We start from the raw sequence: 13,082 nt of genomic DNA, 5'->3' as shown, positions 1-13,082 counted from the left end.
GCCCATTTCACCAGGGTCGTGTATAAGCGAGGAAAGTTCCCCACAACGGTGGGACCATTCCCCCACTTACACAGATACTCCTGTCTCTAACCTCTAAACATCTCCCTGAGCTGGGAATGGAACCCAGGAGACCTGGCTCCCAACCCCTTGCTCTAACTACGAGACCCCATTCCCAGAGTCAGGGATGGAACCCAGGAGTCCTGGCTCCCAGGCCCCCCGCCACTCTTGCAAGCCTCAAAGGCCAGCTCAACCCTGGCAGGAAACACCCCTAAACCTGGGGGAACTGGCTCTTGCGGGGACCACCATGCCCCTCCCTGGCACTAGCACTGCTGTGGATAAATTGGAGAGAGTCCAGCGAAGGGCAACAAAAATTATTAGGGGACTGGAACACATGAGTTATAAGGAGAGGCTGAGGGAGCTGGGATTGTTTAGCCTGCAGAAGAGAAGAATGAGGGGGGATTTGATAGCTGCTTTCAACTACCTGAAAGGGGGTTCCAAAGAGGATGGCTCTAGACTGTTCTCAATGGTAGCAGATGACAGAACGAGGAGTAATGGTCTCAAGTTGCAGTGGGGGAGGTTTCGATTGGATATTAGGAAAAACTTTTTCACTAAGAGGGTGGTGAAACACTGGAATGCGTTACCTAGGGAGGTGGTAGAATCTCCTTCCTTAGAGGTTTTTAAGGTCAGGTTTGACAAAGCCCTGGCTGGGATGATTTATCTGGGAATTGGTCCTGCTTTGAGCAGGGGGTTGGACTAGATGACCTTCTGGGGTCCCTTCCAACCCTGATATTCTATGATTCTATGATTCTATGATTCTAAGTGAGGCTGAGCGTCGGGGAAAAGGCATGGCCAGAAGGGAACAGGCATGGTCGAACAGCAGGTGTGTCCAGGAGGGAAAGGCATGGCCAGAGAAGGAAAGGGAAAATGGGTGTGGTCAGATCAGATGGACAGTGGTGTGGTCAGCAGGAGAACGGGTGAGGTCAGAGAGGAAAAGGGGGGACAAAGGGGGTGTGGTCAGATGGCCAAGCGGCATGATCAGCAGAAGAAGGGGTGTGGTCAGAGGAAATGCAAGAGTGACCAGCAGGCAAAGGGGTGAGTTCAGAGAGGAAAGGGGTGGCCAAAGGGGAAAGGGGGTATGGTCAAATTGAAGTGGGGCGTGGCCAGCAGACTCTTGCTATGCGCCCATCCTCATCTGTATTCGCAGCCCCTTTCCCCAGCTGGTAGGGAACTGGGCTGCAGGAGGGGCAGGGCAGAGGGAAGAGCTAAACCAGCCCCGCACCCTGACATACACAAACATAGAGACACACAGACATATGCTGACACACATACACACATGCTGATGTACACACACTGACGTACACATACACACACGCTGTTGCATACAGAGAAACTTATGCTGACATACACATGGAGAAGCTGACATGCAGACACATACTGACATACATAAAACATCCAGGGACACACTGACATACAGAGACACATGCTGACTCACACACTGACTCACACAGCCACACACACTAACGTACACACACAAACCCGCAGATGTACACACACACTGACACACACAGAGACACGCTGACATACACAAACACACACAGTCACATGCTGACGCAAACAAACATGGAGATCTACACACACGACACACATATCCACACACGACACACATATCCACGATAGCATACATGCTCACACATGCACGAGCACACACACACTGATGAGCTCTGTGCAGCTCCCCCTCCCCCTGTTGTTTGTGAAAAGTGAGTGTGATGCGCCCTCTGAGTGTGCAAACTGAAGCCACTTGAGCTCTGCACACCTGGCATGGCCCCAGCTGGGGTGGGCAGAGGGCTGATGCCCCAGTAGAGTGTGGCAGTAGCTGAAGTTATGCCACACCCTTTATTCAACATAGGGGCATGGCTAAGGCAAGGGGGCGTGGTCTCAGCCACCCACCCCCTGAACCAGGAGCAATTTGCAAATATTACAGCAGCCCCAAGGCTGCGTGAACTGTGACCATCTGGAGCAGCAACCTTGGACCCTGACTACGCTGGGCACTGCGGAGGTTAGCTCAGGGGTTGGCCCAGCAGTGAGCTTGAGTTTACACAGAGAGAAAAATCTGACCCATCGACTCCAGTGGGGTTACTCCAGATTTACACTGAGATGAACAAGAGGTGAATCAGCCTCATTTACCCCAGTGAAGTCACTCCTGATTTACACCAGTGTGTGTGAAAAAGGGATCAGCGATCCCAGTGGAGCCACTTCTGATTTACCCGGGGTGATTGGAGAATTTTCCATCCCTTCCTGCCCAGGGCTGGCCGCAGCCCCTGAATGCTCTTTACTGCCCCACTCCCAGCTCTAGTAACCCCATGCCCTGCTCTGCCCCCAGGACCCTCCCCCCTGAGCTCCCCGAACCCTGGGTTGGATCCCCACTCACCTGCCAGCAGCGCCAGCCTGGCCCAGAGCAGCAGCATCCTCCTTGTCGCCATGGCTGAAACACAAGGGGATTAATCAGGGGGTTAGTCAGGGGAGATGGAGTGGGGGGCTTGGGATTACCTTTGCCCCAGGATTTGGGGAGCCTGGGGGGAGCAGAGGTGGGCAGACCAGGGACCCACTGAGTATGGGGATGGGGGAAGGCAGCACTGATGGGCAATGCGGATTCCCAAGGCAACAGAGAGCCAGGACTCCTGGATTCTACCCCCAGCTCTGGGAGGGGAGAGGGGTTTAGTGGGTTAGAGAGCGGGGCTGGGAGCCAGTACTTCTGGGTTCTATTCCCAGCTCTCGGAGGGCCTCCTGTCTGTTACAGGTTAATGCAGATGAATTTCACCCTCCCCCAATCTCTCCCACACCCCAGTACTGTCCCAACCACAAAGGGTTAAAATAGGACCATCCACCTCTATATCGCCTTAGCAAAGTGGTAATGGAGGTGGGAGGAGGAGCTGGAGACCCCTAGGCATGTGGTCCCATATGGACAGATTCCCCCCCCCCCCACCCCCCCGAGACCCATCCCTCCTGGCATGAGGTCAATCAGCAACTTCCCCTGTGGCACATCATTCCTTCATTGGCCATCAGGTGGCGTCTTGCACCTACTCTAATGCAGCTGGAACTGGTCGCTATTGGCGACGGGATACCAGGGTAGATGGGCCCATTGGTCTGATCTGTTCCCCTGGGTCTAGAGGGAGATGATTCTTTATATGGGCCCTGCAATATGCTCCCCACCCCAAAACAGCATCCACAGAAGCATCCCTGTCTGTCGTTTATCTCTGTGGTCCTGCTCCAGGGCAACCCCCTTCTCCTATTCGTTCTCCATCTACCCCATGCTCTCCTCTGTCACCCTCCATTATCTGAGTATCTGCTCCCCCTTGTCTCTCTCACTATGCCTCAATGCACATCTGGCTATCTGTTGATCTATCTATGTCCATACACACCCACCATCTAGATAGCTAGCCACCCATCCAGCCCCATGTGAACCCATCATCTTTCTATCTACATATACACCTTCTATCTATCCCTATATGCAAACTCTCTCTCTCTCTCTCTCCCACCTCTCTCTATCCTCATACACACCCTGTATCTGTCTATCTATCTATCTGACGCCCACTGAATTTGAATCCAAGCAGCATTAAATCTCCTGCCCCCAAAATGTCCCCTCTGGTTCCCCCACACCACCCCTGTACAGAGTGAGTGGCTGGGGCAAGAGAGAAAGGAAAGAATTTGGACTTACCTGCTGGGAGCACCTGGCTAGCTCAGCAGCGGAGCCTGAGGGGCTTATATGGCAAGGGATTCTCCCGGGAGGGTGGTGACACCCATGGGTGAGGCAAATGGGCTGGGTTCCATCACAGCTTCCTGGAGGAGGACAATTCTACACAGAGTCGGCTCAGGGCAAAGGGAGCTAGAGAATGAGGTGTAGAGAGATGACAGATAGGAGGGGCTGTGTCAGAAGTTACAATCTCCGGACTGGTAGAGAAGGCAAAGTCAGGTCCCCTTGCCCTATAATTCAAAGAATGAGGGGATGGGACAATGCAACAGAGGCCTGTGGAACTCCTCGCCACAGGGTGCCCCTGGGGTCAAGGACTCAGCAGGGCTTGCAAAAAGGGCAGGGTTCTTATGCAGTTGCTGCAGTTGAGGAGGGAGCCTCAAAGTATTATGGGATAGAAACCCACAATGCCTTGAGTTAAAAAGAAATGCCCCGCCACCCCCAAATGCCACTAGCCGGTTTCTTTACTTTCTTGTGCCAAACACTAACCCTAAGACCGCCAGAGACAGCATACTGAAGCATCTGTGAGTGGGTGGACATGGCAGAGATGGGGGATGCAAGTCGGATGCCTCTCCTGGGAGAAAGTGTTTCACCAATTTATTTCCTCTCCATTCACCCATGATTAAAGGGACCACAGCTGCAGGGCCCTGTCCAGCTACTTGACCCCCCTCACTTCCCAAAGCCAGGGATGAACCTGGGAGTCCGGACTCCCAGCCCCCTCTTCTCTAATCCACTGGACCCCATTCCCCTCCCAGATCCAGGGATAGAACCTAGGAGTCCTGGCTCCCAGCCCCACAATCCCTCTGCCCTCCTGAATCCTCATCCTCTCCCTACCCCACCCCCAATGTGGCCCCACCCCTTGACCCAGCACTCCCGCATTCGTGTCAATATTTGTGACTGTTTTCACACAGGCTCGGTCAGGTCAGGGCTACTGCAGGAATAGCTTCCTCATCCCAGCGCTGACACCAGTGGAGGCGGGGCAGGCACTGTCATGGCTGCTCCACTGTCAGGATCTCTCCCTGAGCCCTCTCTCCCCCCTTTCTCTGCTCCTCGGGCATCGCCTCTGCCAGGATCCTTCTCTTCTCGCCCCCGGCTGCACGCCCCGTGACGCTCGCCTCCAGCACTGCCCGGATCCCCCTCAACCCCTCCCAGCCTGCACTCCCCACGCCACCCACCTCCCCTGCTTCCACGATCCCCCAAAACCCCTCCCCAACAGCATGCACTTCCTGCACTGCCCGGATCCCCCCATTCCCCTCCCCCCACAGCCTGCACTCTCTGCACCACCCACCTCCCTTGCTTCCATGATCCCCCAAAACCCCTCCCCAACAGCATGCACTTCCCACACTGCCCACCTCCCCCACTGCTCGGATCCCCCCATTACCCTCCCCCCACCAGCCTGCGCTCCCCACGCCACCCACCTCCTCCCCGGCAGGTTCCCCCCATTCCCCTCCCCCCCAGCCTGCATTCCCCACACCACTCACCTCCCCTGCTTCTACGATCCCCCAAAACCCCTCCCCCCAGCCTGCACTACCCACACTGCCCACCTCCCCCACTGCCAGGATCCCCCTCAACCCTCTCCCGGCCTGCGCTCCCCACGCCACCCACCTCCCCTGCTTCCGCGATCCCCCAATCCCCCTCCCCAACAGCATGCACTTCCCACATTGCCCACCTCCCCCACTGCCAGGATCCCCCTCATCCCTCCCCCGGCCTGCGCTCCCCACGCCACCCACCTCCCCCCAGCAGGTTCCCCTCATTCCCCTCCCCCCCAGCCTGCATTCCCCACGCCACCCACCTCCCCTGCTTCCGCGATCCCCCAATCCCCCTCCCCAACAGCATGCACTTCCCACATTGCCCACCTCCCCCACTGCCAGGATCCCCCTCATCCCTCCCCCGGCCTGTGCTCCCCATGCTACCTACCTCCCCCCCCCCACCAGGATCCCCCCATTCCCCTCCCCCCAGCCTGCTCCCCACTCCGCCCACCTTCCCCGCTGCCTGAATCCCTGCCTGGTGTCACTGTGGGGCTGGGAGCCCAGCACACTGCCCTTTCACACAGTGTGTGCGGCAGGCTCCACATCTCCATCACTGCCTGGCATGGCCGGTTCCCCCCAAACTGGCCACGGTTGAGTGAATGCCAGGCGGACTGTAGCCCATCACAGTTCAGGGGATCCCGCACATGGACACTGTATCCCACAACCACCTCTGTTTCGGGAACTTCTCTGCCTGACTGCAGCGAGCGCGCCGGGGCCATACCCAGCCCCCAGCCTGGGGGAGCTGCCATGAGGAGCCAGGGCTGTGAGCATCCATGAGAGGAGGGGTGGAATGAGCACCCCCACGGAGCCCCCACAGCACAGCCCCCTGTGGAGCCGCCAGCCCGCTGCCTGCAGCATGGCGCCCCCTGCTGAGCCCCTCCTGCCACCTGGCCTGCAGCACAGAGCCCTACTGAGCCCCTTGCCCTGCTCCCCACAGCACAGCGCCCCCTACTGAGCCCCCTGCCCCCAGCCTGCAGCACAGCCCCCCCTACTGAGCCCCTTGCCCTGCTCCCCACAGCACAGCGCCCCCTACTGAGCCCCCTGCCCCCACCCTGCAGCACAGCCCCCCCTACTGAGCCCCTTGCCCTGCTCCCCACAGCACAGCGCCCCCTACTGAGCCCCCTGCCCCCACCCTGCAGCACAGCCCCCCCCTACTGAGCCCCTTGCCCTGCTCCCCACAGCACAGCGCCCCCTGTGGAGCTTCCACCCCACTGCCTGCAGCAGGGTGCCCCCTACCAAGTCCTCCACCCTGCTCCCTTCAACACCACCCCCCCATACTGAGCCCCCCACCCTGCTCCCTTCAGCACACTGCCCCCAACTGAGCCCCCTGCCCCCACCCTGCAGCATGGCACCTCCTGCTGAGCCCCCACCCTGCTCTCTGCCCTTACACAACCTCCCCCCTGCCTGTCTGCAGGCGGCTGCAGGCGCAGGTGGGCAAGGCCCAGCAGCTGTATGCTCAGCGCTAACCCCTGCCTGGTGTGGTGTTTGAGAAGGAGGAGAGCCCCCGTTCCCATGCAGCTCACAGCCCAGTCACAGGGAGTTCCCCCTCGCCCAGCTAGCGTGCCCCAGGCTCCCATGGCCTCAAGGCCGGATCCCCTGCAGGTGTGAACCGGCCCCACTTCCGTGACTCCAGAGGCACTGGGGAATGGGCCCAAAGCCCACAAGGGCAGAGGAGGTCAGACACGGTCAGTGCTAGGGGAGGTTTGAGAGTTATTCTTAACTGTTTCAGTATGTTTAGTGAGTAATGGAGATGCTATGGAGCTAGATTCTCTCACACAGGGTGAATCTGGAATCATGCCCAGTGAAGTCACTCCAGATTTACAGGGGTCACTGGGGCCGATTCCCCTCTCGCTCACCCAGGGGTAAATCCGGAGTGACTCCACAGGCATCACTGAGGCCAATCCCCTCTTGCTCCCCCCCCAGTGTAAATCAGGAGTGACAACAGACAAATCAGCCCCATTGACCACCATGAGTTACTCTTGATTTACACCAGAATGAGCAAGAGGGGAATGAGCCCCAGTGACCCCCCATGGGTTACTCCTGAGCCGGTGTTACATCTTGCTCCACTCTCTATTTACCCTCCTATAAAGGCCAGTAACTCTTCTCTCCCCCAGCTAGATACACACAGGCACAAAGCGAGGGCAGCAAGTGCCCAGTTACCGTTTATCGACTTCCGATGCCTGCCTGCACCCCATCCAGGCATCGCTGTCCCAGTGCAGTTAGTGCTGCTGTGTGCCAACAGGACGGATAGGCCCTGGGCTCAGCTCCCTGGCGTGACTCCGGAGTCACCCCTCACCCACTGATAGCAATGGAGCCAGCACCGGATTCTGCTCTCAATTACACAGGGTAAATCTGGTGTAGCTCACTGACTGTGATGGGGTCCTGCTTTGCCTGGAGGAAACCCAGAGGAACTCCACGGATTTTAATTCAGATTCTGATGTCTGTTATGCTGGTGTCAATCTGGCCTCATCCCTTTCACCCCAGTACCAGTAGCACCAGATGCTAATCTCCATGACCTCGATTTCTGTCCAGAGATGAACTAGCTAACTGAATGGGATTACCAGAGAGTTAATCCCAAAATCAATGAGCCCCTATGACACCATTGGGGTTACTCCTGATTTACACCAGGGTGAGTGAGAGGGGAATTGGTCCCATTGATCCCAGTGGAATTACTCCTGAGTTACACTAGGATGAGTGAGAGGGGAATAAGAACATAAGAACGGCCATACAGGGTCAGACCAAAGGTCCATCCAGCCCAGTATCCCGTCTACTGACAGTGGCCAATGGCAAGTGCCCCAGAGGGAGTGAACCTAACAGGTAATGATCGAGTGATCTCTCTCCTGCCATCCATCTCCACCCTCTCACAAACAGAGGCTAGGGACACCATTCCTTACCCATCCTGGCTAATAGCCATTAATGGACTTAACCTCCATGAATTTATCCAGTTCACTTTTAAACCCTGTTATAGTCCTAGCCTTCACAACCTCCTCAGGCAAGGAGTTCCACAGGTTGACTGTGCGCTGTGTGAAGAAGAACTTCCTTTTATTTGTTTGAAACCTGCTGCCCATTAATTTCATTTGGTGGCCCCTAGTTCTTATATTATGGGAACAAGTAAATAATTTTTCCTTATTCACTTTCTCCACACCACTCATGATTTTATAGACCTCTATCCTATCCCCCCTTAGTCTCCTCTCTTCCAAGCTGAAAAGTCCTACCCTCTTTAATCTCTCCTCATATGGGACCCGTTCCAAACCCCTAATCATTTTAATTGCCCTTTTCTGAACCTTTTCTAATGCCAGTATATCTTTTCTGAGATGAGGAGACCACATCTGTACACAGTATTCAAGATGTGGGCATACCATGGATTTATATAAGGACAATAAGACATTCTCCGTCTTATTCTCTACTCCCTTTTTAATGATTCCTAACATCCCGTTTGCTTTTTTGGCTGCCACTGCACACTGCGTGGACATCTTTAGAGAACGATCCACGATGACTCCAAGATCTTTCTCCTGATTAGTTGTAGCTAAATTAGCCCCCAACATATTGTATGTATAGTTGGGGTTATTTTTTCCAGTGTGCATTACTTTACATTTATCCGAATGAGCCCCTTTGATCCCAGGGGAGTTATTCCTGATTTGCACCAGGGTGAGGGGGGAATGAGCCCCATTGGCGTCGGTGGCAGTACTCCTGAGTTACACCAGGTTGAGTGAGGGAGAATTGGTGCCAGTGATTCCTGTTTCCTGCAGTGTAACGCCTCAGGGGCTGTATTCACCGGGGTACAGAAGAGCCATGCTGAGAGTTGTCATGCTCGTGCTCCGGAACTCAGCCCCAGGGCTCTGTGTGGCCTCCTGCTCCATGTGTGTGATCAGCCCACAGGCCTGTGCACACACTAAGGCCCTGTTAGCCCAGGGTGTTAGTCAAATGTTTGCAGATACTTTTCCCCTCATGGCACCTTCAGAGGCATGATACTTCCATGTGCAAAACACTCGCAAAACACTCACTGATGTTAGCTCTGCCTCTAGTGAAAATTCTAAACAGAGAGCACCCCTCCCTGCCCAGAGTTGGGGCTAGAACCCAGGCTCCCAAGCCCCCTCACGAAACACACTAGACTCCCACTCCCCACCCCCACTATACCCCTCCTAGAAATGGGAACAAAACCCACAAGTCCGACTTCTCCTTGTTCTCAATACAAATGTTTATTCAGGGACCAGTCACCTTGCCATCGACAAGGCCAAATCCCCAGCTGGTGTAAATCAGAAAGGGTTCGTTAATTTCAGTGGAGCTGCAGCCAGTTGACCCCAGCTGGGATCTGGCCCCACTGCTTTATTCCATCCCTATGGTTGGGGTGTGGCTGCCAGATTTCAGGCATTTATCTGATGACCTGGAACGACTCAGCTTTGTCCCTAATCTGATAATCCCCCAGCACTTTACCTACTCATGTTACAGTGTACAACATCCCAGGGCACAGAGCCAGGGCTGCAGCTGGTTCACACATCACAGGAGTAATGCAGCCACAGGTTGAGAAGCAGACCTCAGAATAGAACCCAGGAGTCCTGGGTCTCAGCCCCCCTGCTCTAACCACCAGCCCCACTCCCCTCCCAGAGCTGGGATAGAACCCAGGAGCTCTGGCTCCCAGCCCCCCGATCTAACCACTAGACCCCACCCCCCTCTCACAGCTGGGACAGAACCCAAGAGTCCAGGTTCCCAGCCCCAATCTAACCACTAGATCGGGGTGGCCAACCTGGGGCTCCGGAGCCACATGCGGCTCTTTGGAAGTTAACATGCGGCTCCTTGTCTAGGCACCGACTCCGGGGCTGGAGCTACAGGCACCAACTTCCCAATGTGCCGGGGGGGGGTGCTCACGGCTCAACCCCTGGCTCTGCCACAGGCCCTGCCCCCGCTCCTACTCCTGATATTCTATGATTCTATAGATTTAGGTTGGATATTCGGAAAAACTTTTTCACTAGGAGGGTGGTGAAACACTGGAATGGGTTACCTAGGGAGGTGGTGGAATCTCCTTCCTTTGAGGTTTTTAAGGTCAGGCTTGACAAAGCCCTGGCTGGGATGATTTAATTGGGGATTGGTCCTGCTTTGAGCAGGGGGTTGGACTAGATGACCTCCTGAGGTCCCTTCCAACCCTGATATTCTATGATTCTATGATTCCACCCCTTCCCGTGCCCTCCCCTGAGCCTGCCATGCCCTTGCTCCTCCCTACTCCCTCCCAGAGCCTCCCCCACCCCACGAAACAGCTGATCGGGAGGCGTAGAGAGGGACAGGGAGGTGCTGATCGGCGTGGGTGGGAGGCACTGGGAGCAGGGTGGGGGAGCTGCTGACGTGTTACTGTGGCTCTTTGGCAATGTACATTAGTAAATTCTAGCTCCTTCTCAGGCTCAGGTTGGCCACCCTTGCACTAGACCCTCACTCCTCTCCCAGAGCCAGGATTACAACACCATTCCCCAGTATGCTGCTTGGGAACCTTCTGCTACAAGAGGTTATTCTCACACGCAAGTTAAAACCAAGGTCTTCCTTATGCCTCAAAATCACAGATACGGAAAAGCCCCACTGAATTAAATCAGACATCTCCCTCACCTCAGTACCTGGAAAAATCATGGAGCAGGTCCTCAGGGAATCAATTCTGAAGCACTTAGAGGAGAGGAAAGTGATCAAGAACAGCAAGTCATGCCGGACTAATCTAATTGCCTTCTATGACGAGATAACTGGCTCTGTGGATGAGGGGAAAGCAGTGGGCATGTTATTCCTTGACTTTAGCAAAGCTTTTGACACAGTCTCCCACAGTATTCTTGCCAGTAAGTTCAAGAAGTATGGGCTGGATGAATGGACTATAAGGTGGATAGAAAGCTGGATAGATTGTTGGGCTCAACGGGTAGTGATCAATGGCTCCATGTCTAGCTGGCAGCCAGTATCAAGGGGGGGTGCCCCAAGGGTCGGTCCCGCGGCCGGTTTTGTTCAATATCTTCATTAATGATCTGGAGGATGGCATGGATTGCACCCTCAGCAAGTTTGCAGATGACACTAAACTGGGAGGAGAGGTAGATACGCGGGAGGGTAGGGATAGGATACAGAGGGCCCTAGACAAATTAGAGGATAGGGCCAAAAGAAATCTGAGGAGGTTCAACAAGGACAAGTGCAGAGTCCTGCACTTAGGATAGAAGAATCCCATGCACCGCTACAGACTAGGGACCGAATGGCTCGGCAGCAGTTTTGGGCCCCACACGAATGGGTTACCTAGGGAGGTGGTGGAATCTCCTTCCTTAGAAGTTTTTAAGGTCAGGCTTGACAAAGCCCTGGCTGGGATGATTTAGTTGGGGATTGGTCCTGCTTTGAGCAGGCGGTTGGACTAGATGACCTCCTGAGGTCCCTTCCAACCCTGATATTCTACGATTCTTGCAAATCCTTTCCCCACGGCTGCTGCCCACATTTACCCTGTCCCCCGAGCTGGGATTCTGAGAAAGGCCCATCTGTTTGCTAAGCTCTCTCCTCGTGTTAAGTTGCAGTTTCAACATGAAGCTGGCAAATAAAGTATTAGAGGGAATTCCTGGTCCACAGGGCTGGCGAATGTGAAAGCTGGGACTGGGGGACAAGGACACATGAGGATGGCCTAGTCTCGCTCAAACCATATACAGGCCTAGCTAGACTGGTCAGGAGTGAGAAAACCCTTGCAGCACAGCTGTGCCAGTAAAAACCCCAGTGTGGACCCAGCTACATGGACCGAAGAGCACTTCTGTCAACACTGCGAATGGCGATTGGTGTCACGGCGTTCCTACCCCCCCAGAAAAATTCCATCTCTGGGAGTCTACACAAGGGGTTTGTGCCGGCCTAGCTACGCTTCCCCAGACCTCAGAGGCTGCTGATTGGGACGGCAAGGACGGGAGGACCTGGACGCTGCAGAGTAGGTGGAACGACCAGGAGTGAAAGAAGTGTGTGCCCCAAGAAAAGCAGAGAGAGGCAGGGGTTGGAGAGCTACAGAAAGTCCCCCATGACTCTTCTCCAGCAGCACACACAATCGCTGCAGAACACCATGGAGCAAACCGCCCCCAATGCTCCGTGCTCCATGGATGATGCGATGTACACAGAGCCATTGGTGCCACACACACATGGCGCCTGTATGGCTGGCCTCCCATTCCACGTAGCTGGAAGAGAGGTGGGTAGAGAACTACCACAACGCATGCTGTGCATCATTCCGGGTCGGGCAATGAGCTCCCAGTGCGTTTCAGTCTGATGTGTGTAATAGACTCATAGACTTTACGGCTAGAAGAATCATAGAATCATAGAATCATAGAATATCAGGGTTGGAAGGGACCCCAGAAGGTCATCTAGTCCAACCCCCTGCTCAAAGCAGGACCAATTCCCAGTTAAATCATCCCAGCCAGGGCTTTGTCAAGCCTGACCTTAAAAACCTCTAAGGAAGGAGATTCTACCACCTCCCTAGGTAACGCATTCCAGTGTTTCACCACCCTCTTAGTGAAAAAGTTTTTCCTAATATCCAATCGAAACCTCCCCCACTGCAACTTGAGACCATTACTCCTCGTTCTGTCATCTGCTACCATTGAGAACAGTCTAGAGCCATCCTCTTTGGAACCCCCTTCCAGGTAGTTGAAAGCAGCTATCAAATCCCCCCTCATTCTTCTCTTCTGCAGGCTAAACAATCCCAGCTCCCTCAGCCTCTCCTCATAAGTCATGTGTTCCAGACCCCTAATCATTTTTGTTGCCCTTCGCTGGACTCTCTCCAATTTATCCACATCCTTCTTGAAGTGTGGGGCCCAAAACTGGACACAGTACTC

The 13,082-nt window shown here is 54.9% G+C and overlaps 1 protein-coding gene across 1 annotated transcript in view; it reads right to left on the bottom strand.

The window, feature by feature from the left end:
• Positions 1-13,082, bottom strand: part of LOC140902925 (IgGFc-binding protein-like) — a 60,401-nt gene that overhangs the window by 29,559 nt on the left and 17,760 nt on the right. The window contains exon 6 of the mRNA XM_073323508.2: positions 2,429-2,482. Within this exon, the coding sequence (XP_073179609.2) occupies positions 2,429-2,482 (54 nt within the window). The remainder of the gene's footprint in view (positions 1-2,428; positions 2,483-13,082) is intronic.

This window comes from Lepidochelys kempii, chromosome 24 (assembly GCF_965140285.1).
Source record: "Lepidochelys kempii isolate rLepKem1 chromosome 24, rLepKem1.hap1, whole genome shotgun sequence".
NCBI lineage: Eukaryota > Metazoa > Chordata > Testudines > Cheloniidae > Lepidochelys > Lepidochelys kempii.
Note: the sequence above shows the minus strand (reverse complement) of the source record. Positions and strands in the feature narration are given on the sequence as shown.